Genomic DNA, 14,054 nt, shown 5'->3' with positions numbered 1-14,054 from the left:
CTAGATGCCACTAAATCCTACACAACGCTCCTTTAAGACGTATCTTTTACTCTACTTTGTTGTTTGTATGTAAACATGCATTAAAAATGAACAGTAACAATGTAAACAGAGCCATTTCAATGTTTGAGTAGTTTGGAATAAATTGGTAAAAAATAAACTGCACACCAAAAGCCCAAAACTAATACATGATCATATCAATTGACTAATCTTGTATTGGAATTCTATATCATCGTGAACTGGAAAAATATTCATGCGATTGGTACCAGAGGAGGGTTAAAAAATAACCTCTATAATATTTGAACATAAAGAAAATTGTGTAGAACGTTCAGCGCAAGAGCTCTCATAGGCAGTGATGGAAGATATCACCAAAGCAGATACTTGCATTCAAGATTGTCTTCAGGATGTCGATGCCATCCTAGTCGGCCACACTCGGCTACAGCTGCCAGTGAAAGCAAAGAGAGAGGAAGAGTGGAGGACCCCTGTGATGCTTACAGGCAAGAGCCACAACCTGGAACAGAAAACGATACAAGACACACCCAGACCCAAAGAGAATGTCTCTGAACTAGTAGTAGAGATCAGCTACAGACTGATTGTGTCATGTCTTACAGTCCTATAGAAGCATCTGCATTTGGTATCTCCAGCCGTTTATCAAGGTTTTTCCTTTAACTTGTCACTCGTCTATATGTTTATAAAGATATTGTATATATTGTTGCAGCTCATTCAATTTAAAAACAAATCAAATGAATTGAAGGTCTCCGAAAAGACATGCATAAATTATTGAAAACAAATCGAGAATAAGGAATGAACACTCGCATGGGATGTTTCCAAAAATGAACTCCCTTTTTACTATATTATTATGTGTATATAAATGTAATATTTGAAATAAAGAGAACCCTCCTTGGAGCCTAGATGAACAGTTCATTGAATGGTTCTATCGTTATCTCTGGTAGAACTCTGTGTCACAATTAGGTTTTGCCTAATTGTACCTTCTGTGCCGCTGCCGCCTCCGAGCCGCAGCGGGCTCCAGTTCCTGACCCCGCTGGGCCACCATCCGAGTCCTGTTCCCCGGAGCCCCGTCTCCGAGAGTCTGAATCCTGTTCCCCTCCTGATCCCCGTCCTCTAGACAACAGTTTTTATTGCTCAGGAAAAACTTCTTATAAAAAATTTGCGACTACTGGGATTATCCCACATGAAATGACTCTTTGCTTCTAGAAAGACGTCTTCAAAATGCATTTGTAATATTTTTATCTTAATATAGAGTTGAAAGTTTCAACGCATAAATACACAGACGAACAGCAAATAGTGAAAAGCAACGTATACGTCAATGTTTAAAAAAATCAGAGAGGTCAGATTTAAAACAAACCAGCAAACTGTATCAACGATTTTTTTTAATTTAGTGTTAGGAAAAGAACATTCAGTGCTCAAATGATGCTTATTCATGTTTCTAAACCTTGCATGCTTATAAAATAATCTAATAGATTAAGATTAAGATCTAATGATCTCATAAATTAAGATTAAAATCTAATAATCTAATAGATTAAGATTAAGATCTAATGATCTCATAAATTAAGATTAAAATCTAATAATCTAATAGATTAAGATTAAGATCTAATAGATTAAGATTAAGATCTAATAATCTAATAGATTAAGATCTAATAATCTAATAGATTAAGATCTCATAATCTAATAGATTAAGATCTAATAATCTAATAGATTAAGATCTCATGATCTAATAGATTAAGATCTAATGATCTAATAGATTAAGATCTAATAATCTAATAGATTAAGATCTAATGATCTAATAGATTAAGATCTAATGATCTAATAGATTAAGATTAAGATCTAATAATCTAATAGATTAATATCTAATGATCTATTAGATTAAGATCTAATAATCTAATAGATTAAGATCTAATGACCTAATAGATTAAGATCTAATGATCTAATAGATTAAGATCTAATAATCTAATAGATTAAGATCTAATGATCTAATAGATTAAGATCTAATGATCTACTAGATTAAGATCTAATAATCTAATAGATTAAGATTAAGATAAGAATTATCTTGCCTTGAACTAGTGGCCAAAGCGTGTATGATCCTGATCATTTAACTTATTTGGAGATTCGTGAGGAATTTCAGTTCAGAAGTATATTCGTATGATTAAAATCACACCTGAAGAAAGTATAAAATGTCACAAAATATTCACTTATGGAATGTATTATATGTTTACAGTATATTCACTTGTAGAGGATAGTATACGTGTACCATATGTTACTTACAGAAGTGTTAAACCATAAAATCATAATCATTGAATGTATTGGACTAGAAGTATAGTTACTGGATGTTTAGAGTCAGAAGGGAAAGCGAGGGTTTCAGAGATTTCATGACCATATATGGCAGGGGTCATCAACTATATTTGTCAGAGGGCCAGAATTTTACCAGACAGTCTCCTTGGGGGCCGGACCCTTAAATAAAAATTAAATAAAAATCTAATTTTGGTATAACATTATGATTGATGTTTATTGTTTATACTTTTTCCATTTCATTACAAAACTGAAATCCTTTATGAGTCAGGCTCCTATCACCTATACCACAGACAACCACCAGGGGTGATAGATATTTTGCCTCAACTCAATTAAGTCAACTTTACTTATAGAGCACTTGAAAAACAAACACCGAGGAAGTGACAGGAAAGGGTCTCTTAACAGAGGTAAAATGGCGCTCTCAAAGGCTATGAAACACAAAGTTGATATTGAAAACAGGTCCTTCAATGATGACTGGACTGAGAAGTACGCATTTATCATGCCAACCTTCCGAAATGCCTCACCAGAATGCCTAATTTGCAACGAAACTGTTGCTGTTGCAAAAGAATACAATCTGCGCCGTCACCACGACACTAAACATTCAAATTTCAAGATTTCATATCCTGAGCAGTCAGAGGCGCGTCAGAGAAAAATCGCCACATTGAAATCTGCCTACTCCCGTGCAAGTGGCATTATTACTGGAACTTTAACTGATCAAGAGAGAGTAACGTGTGCATCCCTGCAGGCTGCTTGGGTGCTTTGGGTATCTTGTCCCGAGGTCTACGGCACATTGAAGACGCTGGCTATGCATGTGCTCACCATGTTCGGTTCAACCTACGCCTGTGAGGCTGCGTTCTCCAAGATGAACTCGATTAAAACGCACGAGAGGAACCGACTGTCAACCCAGTCTTTGGAGGACTGTTTGCGCATAAGTCTGACAGTGGCCAAGCCTGATGTGAAAAAGTTGGTGTCAGAGGGGAAATGTAACTTCAGCCATTGATTAAGCAGTGTGAGTAGTATTCCATTTCAGCCTTGTGATTTGATTTCGCTATAGCCCACTTAACGTTTTATTTGATGTGCGAACATTATTTGTGACCTGTTTTGTTCTGGTTCCAGGCTATTTATTCACCATGCTATTTGAAGTTGTGCCAGATCGTTTTTCCTCCTTTGTTAGTCCTGAGGAGTCTGCTAGTTCCAAGCATGTTGTTGAGACTTTGAAATAAAAACCAAATGTTAAGTAAGGGCATGAGGAAAAGTTATGTTTTAAAAAAAACTGTGTGAAACAATCAATACTAAACAGTGTAACGAGTCTGTCCTCATTTCGGAGTGTAGCCTAAATAGAGTCATAAATGGTGGTGATTACTGATAAGAGACTCAGTTGTTGCTGTTTTTAGTTGCTTTAATAGTGTCACACCTGTATGTCAAGTTGGGTTTTTGTCCTGTCTCCACGTTTGTTTTGTGACTTCCTGTTTTATTTTGGAAATTAACTCTCCTCTTGTTTCAGGTTCCTTGCCCTTCCTCATGTGTCACCAGTCTGATTGTCTTCCCTGATTCCTGATTGTCTCCACCTGCTCCCCCACTTCCCTCATGTGTACTTATAGTCTGCGTCTCCCCTTGTCCTGTGCCAGTGTGTCATGTCCTTTTGCCTTGCACACCCGCCTCATGCTATCAGCAAGTCCAAGCCTTAGTATTATCTATCCCATTCTTGTTTCTCGTTTCTTGTTTCTAGTTTCCTCTGTAAGAGCGACCTTGTTTTGCATTTTGCCATTTTGATCATCCAGCTCTTTGAGTAGAATCAGAGCCTTTTTATTTGCAGCATTATTACCTTCCTTGCGAAGTGATTTTTGGTTTGGCTTTTGCAGTTTTTACTTTACTACTCTTTGAGTTAAATCTGAGTTTTTTTAGTTCTGCTTTGTAAGTTTGTTTTCCTGCCTCGCTAAAAGAGGTTTTGTTTCCAGGGATTTTCCTGAGCCTTTTTTGTTAAAAATAAAAGATCGTCAGTTGAACATTAACACCTGCGTTCGAGTCCTCATCAAGAGTTCCCTCCGTGACAAATAGTGTGGAATAGGCCTACATATTTTCTCTTTGATCCTCACAATTTTGGAATCCAGTCGCGGGCCGGATGGAACGGCTTGGCGGGCCGCATTCGGCCCGCGGGCCGCCAGTTGATGATCACTGATATATGGAGATGAGATGAGTCGGAGTGGAATCGGTACTAATTGGAGACAGGACTGCGGTCAAGCGAGGGGGGTCGGATGGACGGAGCTTTTAGGAGGAGGTGGACAGGCCGGACCAGTGGACACAGACCAGATCAACAAGTTGGACCAATAGTGAGCATTGTCTGAGGCCAGGAGGAGACAATTGAATTCCAGCCAGTCACTGAAGCTGATACTGGATTTTGAAAGTAAACCACTGACTTTCGGGTATAAAAACATTGTCCGGAGAGAAGTTCAATCAGGAGAGACAAGTGACTGATTAGTAGTTAACATTTTATTATGACGGAATGATGCATTAATTAGTTACACAGAAATTATTTGGCGCTTGAACTCGCCGAGGAGATTTGTGATCGAGTTGTGATTGCCCTGAGCGGCAACAATATCAATCCCCAAAAGTGAGGAGGGAAACACAGCGATATGTTCCCCCCCAAAAAGAAGTCTTACTTACCAAGCTGTACTTGAATGGCTTTCCGCTAGTTGGTGCGGAATGCTAAGAGATGAGGCATGAGATAAATGTTACACTGTGATTGAGGTTAAATGGAAACCCGTACTCCTGCTTCGAATGCATGACGATAATTATTAGAATGCGATACTGTGAGCGATGAAAATGAGCGGATAGGTTAAGACCATGAACGACTTGTAACCAATAGAATTGATATACTTACCAGATATGAGTATACGACCCACTTACCCAAACTGATTGGTCTGATGCCGCAAAACGGAACGTAATTCAAATGGCCGGTTGTAGTGGCTAGAGTCTGCGTGCCCTGCTTGTGATGAAAGATGTAGCCAGCAGTGGCTAAGGGCTGCGTGCCCTGCTTGCACTGCATGATGTAGCCAGCATTGGCTCGTGAACTGCTGCTGGTTTAAACTTGGATGACAGTGATTAGCATACATGACATGCGCTTTCAGTTTTACAACACATGATACCACTCAATTAAAGCATTTCGTACATGAAAACGGCCGTAGCAATCCTGCAAGATTCACTTATAGGGTCGGTCATGACGTGAACATTATGATTTCGTGCAGCTGCCTGAGTGAAAGACCCCCAACCACCGACCACCAGTTATATGCAAAGCTTAACCGGCTGTTAAGGTTTTAGGGATCTTTGTGCTCCGATGATGGCGGAGACGTCTGGGCGCACGTAGGAGGCATAAGCTGAGGACGACCAGCGCCCCAGTTGTTGTAGTGTAGCCGTAGATTGTCCTTGTATGGCTGCAGAGGTTGCAGCGCCTATTCTAAATGAATGGCCTGAGTAGAGTTTTGGGGGTAGGTTGCATTTTTTCAGAACCTGCTCCAGATGATGGCTAAACCAGGATTTAGACATGGGATTACCATTGGGGGTCAGGAACAGAGGGGCATGGGGGTCGGTCCCCGACCTGTTTTTTAAATGAAAAGAAGGATCGAAGCACCTGGCGTTAAACTGAATCCCTGCGACCAGACCTCTAATGTACTGAGGCTTGAAGCGACGCACATCTCTACAGTGACAAATGAATGCACACACGGCACAGATTGTTACCGGCTTTAGTTGCGAGTTCGTGGAAATGCAGAATAAGGCGAAAGTTTTCCATGCAAAGTCATAGGATTTCAAGGTAGATGCTGCTAGGCCTTTCCTCATGTAGAACCTTGCTGATTCTAAGTAAGACTGCAATGATGGCTGATTTAATAAAGTATTAGAGCTTCTAGAGGAGGAACGGGTGTTGGAGATGGGTTGGCTTCTGGGCACAGGCTCCTGAATACCTGAAATTTAAAACGGGATAAGGCATCAGCGATGACATTGGTATGACCTGGCACGAAACGAGCTGTTAATATGAAGTTTTGAGTGACGGATAGCCATGAAATGCATCTCATGAAAGGCATGATGACAAGGCTGGATGAGCGGCCTTTGTTAATAATCCCTACGACTGCTTGATTGTCACACTGCACCGCGATGCGTTTTCGTCTCCAAAACTTCCCCCATATGGGACAAGCTACTGCGATCGGATAGATTTCATACAGAGCGGAGGAAGGATCCAGCTTGGGGAATGAGTGAGGCCAGCTGTTGGCGAACCATTGGCCTTGATAGTATCCGCCGAAACCCACGGAGGGCGCTGCATCTGTAAAAAACTTTATAGAGTCGGAGGAATGAACCACGTCATCATAAAAGAATGTTACTCCGTTCCAATGCCTTAGCAACCGTGACCAGAAACGCAGATCGGAGCGGCACCCTTCGTTCAGTGAGATGACGTCGTGCAAATTTGGCACGGATGAAGCCAGGTCTAGCAAGCTGGAAATGTACGAGCGGCCCTGGGGAACGACGCGCATTGCGTAATTTAAATGGCCGAGGAGTGAAAGCAGATCCTGTTTTGTTACTACTTCCGATGTAGTATAGGACTGAGAAATGTCACCTATACGCTCGAGTTTCTCTGCTGGAAGAGAAGCTTTCATTTCGATGGTGTCCAGCGTAATGCCCAGAAACTCGAGGCAAGTAGTCGGACCGGTAGTTTTTTCGTCGGAGAGCGGAACGCCGAGATGTTTAAACATGAGCTTAAGTTTGCTCAGTGATGCGCCTGCGTTATCCTGCGGAGGGTCTATCAGGAGAAAGTCGTCGAGCAGGTGGAGGAGAGAGGGGACGCGGACTCTGTTTAAGAGGATCCAGCAAAGGGCTTCGGATACTTGATTGAAAATTGCCGGACTGCTTTTACACCCGAACGTGAGGCGCACTGCGAAATACAGTTTAGATTCCCACTTAAACCCGAAGAGATGCCACTGAGAAGGATGTATTGGGATTATTTTGAATGCGTCTATGATGTCCGTTTTGGAGAGCGATGCGCCCTGCCCGGCTAGCTTAATGAGTTTGATGGCGTTGTCAACGGTGGAATAGTGGAGGGAAAATGGCTCGGGAGGAATGAGACTATTGACGCTGGGTGCTGATCCCGTGTGGGGGGCAGAAAGATCGAAAATTAATCTTTTCTGTGCACCTTTCGGCCACGGCTGTCAGTTTTTTCCGGGGGACGTGGATCCTGGTTGAAACTCATGCAGTCAGATTTGTATTCGGCCTTAGCGCCTAGCTCCGAGGGAAGAAATGGTACCATTGGGCAGAGAGGTGCGGAGTGACCCGGGGTACCGCAAGTTAGGCAAGTCACTGGCTGCGAGCCACCCACTACCAAGACTAGCAGCTCGGTATCCAAGACCCCCCAGTTCAGGCGGATGTTGGATTGTGCTAAATATACCGCGGCTTTGCTGGAGAACCCTTTGTGGTATTTAAAGAAGGTGTTATTCCCGTACCTGAGATTAAGGTCGCCAATCAGCCCTAAATACCCGTCCAGGTCTTGTCGGCGATCTGGGTAGACGGAGCATATAACATCCCGAAAAAAGGCCGAAAGCGACTAGAAATTCGGCGATTGTCATGTCTCTTGACAATCTTGGGTCAGCAGATTTGATAAGTGCGGTGAAATTCTCTCCGGTGGTGATTTTACCGTCGTACTCGGGGGATGGCAGTATGAGGCTGATGAGGTTAATATCTTTCCCCTGCAGGATTTTTGCTCTTAAGCGAGGCAATATGTTTGCTCCAGATGGAATATACGGCCTACCTGGGAAGGGATTGGGGATGGCGGAGGCCAGGGAATGTTGAGGAAGGATTAGATCGAACGCTTGCTGGGGTGCAGGCGCCGGCGGTGTGACGTACTGTAGGTTCTGAGCACTGTTTCTGGCCGAGGAAGATGATGCTTGGTTGTCTTCTATGGACTGGAGCCGGGCATCTATGGCCTGTATGGAATTTACCATCAGCTGAAGAGTTGCTGAGAGGTCCGGAGATTGGTTGAGCTGAGCTGAGCTGGAGGCGCCGGCCTTACGTTTAGCTGGAGGAGCTCCGTGGTGAGTTTTCTTTGCTCGTTTGCGGCCAGGAGCTGCGGTGATGGGCTCGTCCTGGGCTGGTGATCCGAGGCCCACTTCATTCGCCAGGCTTCGAAGTTGTGAGACGTCTATGCCCGGAGCCGGATTGATGCCTTGAGCGGTTAGCATCTCCTGAATTTCGAGACCGGTTTCCTCATGACGGGTGGCGATCCGAGCGCTGCGCCGAGTTGTGGATGTGAAAGAAGCCGCATCGTTCATGTCGGCATCTATTAGCTCTGTGTCTGAGTCTGCCATCGTAAGGAGGGCTAACGCCCGATGATTAGCAGCCGAACAACTGAGGTTTTTCCATGAACGCCCGTCGGTACGGAGTCGCATGAAACAGCAGCAGACGCTGGCGGCGGGGATGCAGCACCTTTAAAAGTAGACAGCAGCATGCTGATAGGCTGACGAAGAGGGTGTGCCAGAGCGCTATTGGCTGAGGGCGACCCGGCTGACAAACAGCTGATTGAGTCTATGACACCTCTGACAGTGACAGCCGGTATAGAGTACGTGCTGCTAGTGGGAGAGCCGTATGGAGAAAGGCCTTTAAGCCTAAGCATGAGGGGATAGTCTTCCTGTCTGAACTTGCGCTAGAGCTTCATTTAGTTAGTTCTTGGCGTTCCTGTTTTACAGTTATCTGACTTTTGTTGGTCTGTTGGGGAGGGGCGTGTTTGAACTCGGCTTCGCGAAATCCTTACAATCGATAGTGTAATTCAGTTTGTGACTGTCTTTTAGCTTCTGTGAATTATTAAATACTTTTTTTTTTTTTTTTTATGGTAAACCGGATCCAGCTGATTTTTAATCCTGGCGCGACTTCGTTGCTCAAACAAACAGAGTGAGAGGTCCGCGGCCTCCTGTGAGGAGAGGTTTTCTACCATCACAGATTTCACACCAGTTCAAACATGGAAGCGTCAATGTTTTTTTTTTTTTAAAGAGCCATGCAGTGTCTAAATAGAGCACAGCTATGAATGTGTGAGCGCTCTTGTTCTTTTCAAGTTTAGCCTTCAGGTTTTGTCATATGTAAATAATATACAGATGGTGAAACATGTACGCAGCTCTCTATCAGCATGAGGAGGTGAATACCACACACTGTCTAAAACAGGTCAGGCATCAGGTCAGTGTTCCTTCATCTACATGCTTTGCTTGTTTCCCGCTCCACACACAACAAGTCACCTGCCATCAGAAACTATAGGACTTGTGGGAATAATAGTGACACACTTACAATATTAAGGGCTGAAAAAGAGACAGAACGTGTGTTTTAGTTGTGTTGAACATGGTTAAAAAGAAAAGAAAGGTTTGTAAAGGTATAGGAGCAACATGTATTGTAAATGTATTGTGAAATCTGTTTTTATTAGCTGGATTTGTAACAATCAAATTTGTATTCAAACACAAACATCAGAAACCATGATAATAATGTGAAACACTCGTTAAAAATGAACAGTGACGATGTAAACAGAGCATTTAAATGTTTGAGTAGTTTAGATTAAATTAGTACAAATATACTTAACTTGACTTTGGATTCTACAAATGGAATTGTTGGCAATGGGAAAATGTGTATTTTTAGAACAGTTTACATAAATGTAAAGTATTCTCCTTATTAGTATGTTTCTTTGGAATGACGTCGTTCACCTGCGTGTTGGACAGTCAACAGGGTAGTGTGTTCCTCTTTCATACCTGTTACATCATGTAAATCACATTCTTGTCATCAATGGACCCTTTCTCCTCTGTGATGGACGTCTCCGACTTCTGTATTTCAATATTCAAATGTTGGCATTCAGGAGGCTAAAAGAGAGCATCTGTCTGGTTGATGTGTGAGTCTTCATCAGTACGTGAGGAGAGACACCAGCGTGAAGCGTCTAAGAGGAAGACTCACAAGATGTAAGTTACCATTCTTTACTGTCATTTTAATATCGTGTTTATTGTGCAGAGGTGGACAGAGAAACATTGTCTTTCTTCAGTTTATATTTCACGTAATCTAACATCAAATCAGATTTGACACTTTCATTTTTTTTATTTGCCTTACAGAACAAATCTGCTTATTTCTAACAAGGTTTATAATCACAATTGATCGTATTTAAATCTGAATGTTCACTTTTGTTTTTGTATAAAGTGTGGACAAAATGAGAAAAAAAAAAATAATCCAGACAATACTCAGGGCTAAAAAAGCACCTTTTACTTTTTCTGCTTGTTTCTGTAAAAGAACATGTGTACTTAACTGTGTATACTGGAGGCAGTGGTCATGTTTTTTTTATTATAACTGAACAAACAGATGGAGACAAGCTGTTAAAATAATTGTGTTTGGTTCACTGCACTCTAAAATATCCGTTTCATCTAACAGAGCAAACATGCAGTGGAGTCTGTTTGTGCTCATTCTGATGGGTAAGTGGATCATCTGCTACTGTTTTCATTTCTTTTAGCTAGAATCACTTCAGCTAACAACAGTTGTACGTCTCACACTACTTAAGAGCACTCAGAGCCCCATTTTAAATGAAGTGGCATGATGTCATTTTATAACATTCTTGCTATTCTCTCACCGCCAGTACTGAACACATGTATTGTCTCTGTTATCAGGTCAGTGTTCCTTCTGTCTGTGTCGCCTCTACGAGTACCACTTAGTTAAAGAGAACAAGAGCTGGGAGGAAGCCCAGACGTATTGCAGAGAGCGTTACACTGACCTGGCCAAAGTGTTTGACATGACAGACATGAAGAGACTCAATGACTCAGCAAGTCATCAAGGTGAAGCCTGGATTGGACTGCACAACCAAACCAATGTCAACAGGGTGTGGCTCTGGTCTCTGCCAGAGGTGAAGTTCAATGATAGTGAGACAGAATGGGAAGATGGGGAGCCGAATGATTCGAGGAACATTCCTGAGAACTGTGCGAGGATGAAGAATCACAAATGGTTCGATGTCCCGTGTTCTCTGACACATCTATTTATCTGCTACGATGGTGAGAACATGCGGCTAATAATGTTATGTGTATACAGAATATCACCCTGTCTAACTATAGTTTTCCATGTGGACATATACTTCATCTTTTTTTTTGAGGTATGGGGATAAAAACAAAATGAATCCTTATCAAGTATAGACTACTTTAATTTGTATAATGTTCTACAAGAAATGATGTGATCCACCTTATTATCCCAAACACTTTCATCTAGTAAATATCTGAAACTGTAGTGAAGTCATGTTAATCTATCTCACATGTTTATTTCACATGTTTAAAGTAAGAAAATATGATTTTATGAGAGGAAATAACTAATAATAATGTGTATTTATTAAGTTTTTCTGTTCATTCCACAGAAAAAAAGCCAAAGAAATTCCATTTGTTTAACGAAGAGAAGACATGGCTAGAGGCTCAGAGCTACTGCAGAGACCATCACACTGACCTGGTCAGTGGACTCACTCAGTTAAATGATGAAGAATTCAAGACTGAGATAGAGCCTGAGAGTAACAGAGAGGTTTGGATCGGCCTGTTCAGAGACACCTGGAGGTGGTCAGATGAGAGTAGTTTCTCTTTCAGGTTCTGGGATCCGGATCAATTTAAAGATGAAGACGACAAGAAGTGTGCTATGACTGTGTCTAATGGAAAATGGAGCTCTGATGAATGCAGTAAGAAAAAACCCTTCTTCTGCTATGATGGTGAGTACTTATTATGTACATGAGCTCCATCTGCTTCTTCATGTTAATCCTGTTCATGTTAGAGACTTTGTTATGATGCTGCTATAAAATAAATGATCACTTAAAGGTCCACTGTGTAGGGATATGGCGCCATCTAGTGGTGAGGTTTCAGATTACAACCAGTTGATTCAGAGCCAGTGTCTGTGTAGTAGAGAGAGAGAGAGAGAGAGAGAGAGAGAGAGAGAGAGAGAGAGAGAGAGAGAGAGACGGGGAAGAAGAGAGGTAGTTGAGTGAATGTACGGAGGAAATAAAAGCTGCAGCTCCTCAAGACCAACGTTGGTTTCTCGTGTTTTTGTTTTCCGTCCCTGGAGACCACAACAACGGTGTCCCCTCTGTGTTTACCGACCACGGTCGGGTAGTCAAAGCAGGTTGATTTGTCCTTTCTGGGTTACCGTAGAAACATGGCGGCCGGCTCCTTGAAGAGGACCCGCTCCGTATGTAGATATAAACGACTCATTCTAACCAAAACACAAAGATTACTGTTTTCAGGTGAATATACACTATTATAAAAACAATTGATCCCTTAAAAGTTGTGGAAGACATTTAAAGATCATCAGCATCAGCAGCAAACATGTAGGCAGTGATTTAAAGTGACCATATTGGAGCGCAGTGCTCTCAACCATCAAGAGAACAGCAACAAAGCTGCTGCTATGATCCTGTGTTTGTGTCTATCTCTACTGTGACAGATGAAGTGATCCTGATCAAGGAGAACAAGACCTGGGAGCAGGCCTTGACTTACTGCAGAGAGAACCACCGTGACCTGGTCTCCATCACTGACCCTCAAAAGCAGAGATGGGCCGAAGAGGTAGCCAAGCAGGCCAACTCTCCCTACGTCTGGACGGGACTGCTCTCCAGCTGCACTGAGGGTTTATGGTTCTGGGTCACTGATGAGATCGTCTGCTACAGTAACTGGTCACCTTACCGTGAGAGGGATACATGTGGCAATAATGGAGCCATGGAAACAGGAGGAGAGCATAATTGGTTCAAGAAGAATGGTTCCATGGAGTTTAATTTCATCTGCACTAAGCATTAAAACCCAATCTACTGGTGACGGGCGTTCTATATATTTACTCAGGTTGTTTGCAGTGGTGTGACTTTTATGTATCCTTATCCTCTGGGTTTATGGAATGGCATTCTGGGAAACGTAGGAATCTCCAACAGCAGATTTTATATTGGGGAAAGTGGCTACATGTAAGTCAATCAGAACGTTTCACAAGATTACTAAGAATGTGACCCTGTAGCAGGTTCTTCTGTCTCCTTATTGTGATCCAGGAACACCTGAATGATCACTTATTACTTTATGAAGTTGTTGTTTTGTCTTTCTCTTAAAATATAGATTGTTTATTCATCTTTTGAGGGTTGCATTGTATGGTTGGAATGGGAATAAATACAACGATTTACATGCTGGTTTGATTTTGCTTCCACATATTAAAAATGGAACATTTTGCCTTCTTTTGTATCCCGTTATGTTGAGTAGCTGGTTGTGGTTATGTGCTTTCATCAAGTAAAATCTTCATCTTTGACGATCATTTATGGAGTTCTATGTAAACAGATGATTGCTTTCTCTGAGGATTAATAAACTGTTAAATCATAGAGTGGTCTTCTCTTTTTTTCTGCCTGTTTTAGCCCAAACTATTCTTTCCTTTAACCTATTCTTAAAGCGAACCAAACTATCCAACTGTCACACCATGAAACTGATTCATTTTTAAACATTGATTTTTAATTCACAGACAAATGATTTTGTTCATCCAGGTCAGAAAACACTCCTATGTTTCGTCCTAGAAGTTGGTTAAAAATGACATATTTTGGGTCTCAGATTCTAATCTACTCTCTTGTAGATGTTGCTTCTTATATAAACTGATTGGTTGATTTTATTTCTCTCCAGGAATGAGTCAGCAGACACTGGATGTTCAGATTAACAAACATAAATGCTTTTAAATGCATGTTAGTAAATGAAATCTATGTAATTCAGTAACTTTGT

General features: G+C 41.8%; 2 protein-coding genes across 2 annotated transcripts; one reads left to right on the top strand and one right to left on the bottom strand.

The window, feature by feature from the left end:
• Positions 1–6,182: 6,182 nt before the first annotated feature.
• LOC137885853 (uncharacterized) lies at positions 6,183–8,648 on the bottom strand. Its single transcript, XM_068728157.1, has 3 exons — positions 7,979–8,648; positions 7,667–7,842; positions 6,183–7,493 (listed from the first exon to the last, which is right to left on the bottom strand). Exons 1-3 carry the CDS (start codon positions 8,646–8,648, stop codon positions 6,183–6,185), a joined length of 2,157 nt encoding a protein of 718 aa, XP_068584258.1.
• A 1,540-nt stretch (positions 8,649–10,188) lies between these two features.
• On the top strand, positions 10,189–13,666 carry LOC137885995 (C-type mannose receptor 2-like). Its single transcript, XM_068728364.1, has 5 exons — positions 10,189–10,271; positions 10,732–10,772; positions 10,965–11,342; positions 11,696–12,034; positions 12,760–13,666. Exons 1-5 carry the CDS (start codon positions 10,201–10,203, stop codon positions 13,104–13,106), a joined length of 1,176 nt encoding a protein of 391 aa, XP_068584465.1. The 5' UTR covers positions 10,189–10,200; the 3' UTR covers positions 13,107–13,666.
• The last annotated feature ends 388 nt before the right edge of the window (positions 13,667–14,054 follow it).

The sequence above is a fragment of the Cebidichthys violaceus genome, unplaced genomic scaffold (genome assembly GCF_023349555.1).
Source record: "Cebidichthys violaceus isolate CVI_PGR_0920_01 unplaced genomic scaffold, fCebVio1.0.p SCAF_41, whole genome shotgun sequence".
NCBI classification, from domain to species: domain Eukaryota; kingdom Metazoa; phylum Chordata; class Actinopteri; order Perciformes; family Stichaeidae; genus Cebidichthys; species Cebidichthys violaceus.
The sequence above is the reverse complement of the archived record's forward strand: the minus strand, read 5'-3'. Positions and strand labels throughout refer to the sequence as shown.

Coding starts and splice junctions, on each gene's coding strand:
- LOC137885853 (XM_068728157.1), bottom strand. CDS start 8,648: ATGGCAGACTCAGACACAGAGCTAATAGATGCCGACATGAACGATGCG. Junction 7,843..7,978: donor GCCATCCCCCGAGTACGACG/GTAAAATCACCA, acceptor CCGTCTACCCAG/ATCGCCGACAAGACCTGGAC. Junction 7,494..7,666: donor ATACCGAGCTGCTAGTCTTG/GTAGTGGGTGGC, acceptor AAAAACTGACAG/CCGTGGCCGAAAGGTGCACA.
- LOC137885995 (XM_068728364.1), top strand. CDS start 10,201: ATGTGTGAGTCTTCATCAGTACGTGAGGAGAGACACCAGCGTGAAGCG. Junction 10,773..10,964: donor GTTTGTGCTCATTCTGATGG/GTAAGTGGATCA, acceptor CTCTGTTATCAG/GTCAGTGTTCCTTCTGTCTG. Junction 12,035..12,759: donor ACCCTTCTTCTGCTATGATG/GTGAGTACTTAT, acceptor CTACTGTGACAG/ATGAAGTGATCCTGATCAAG.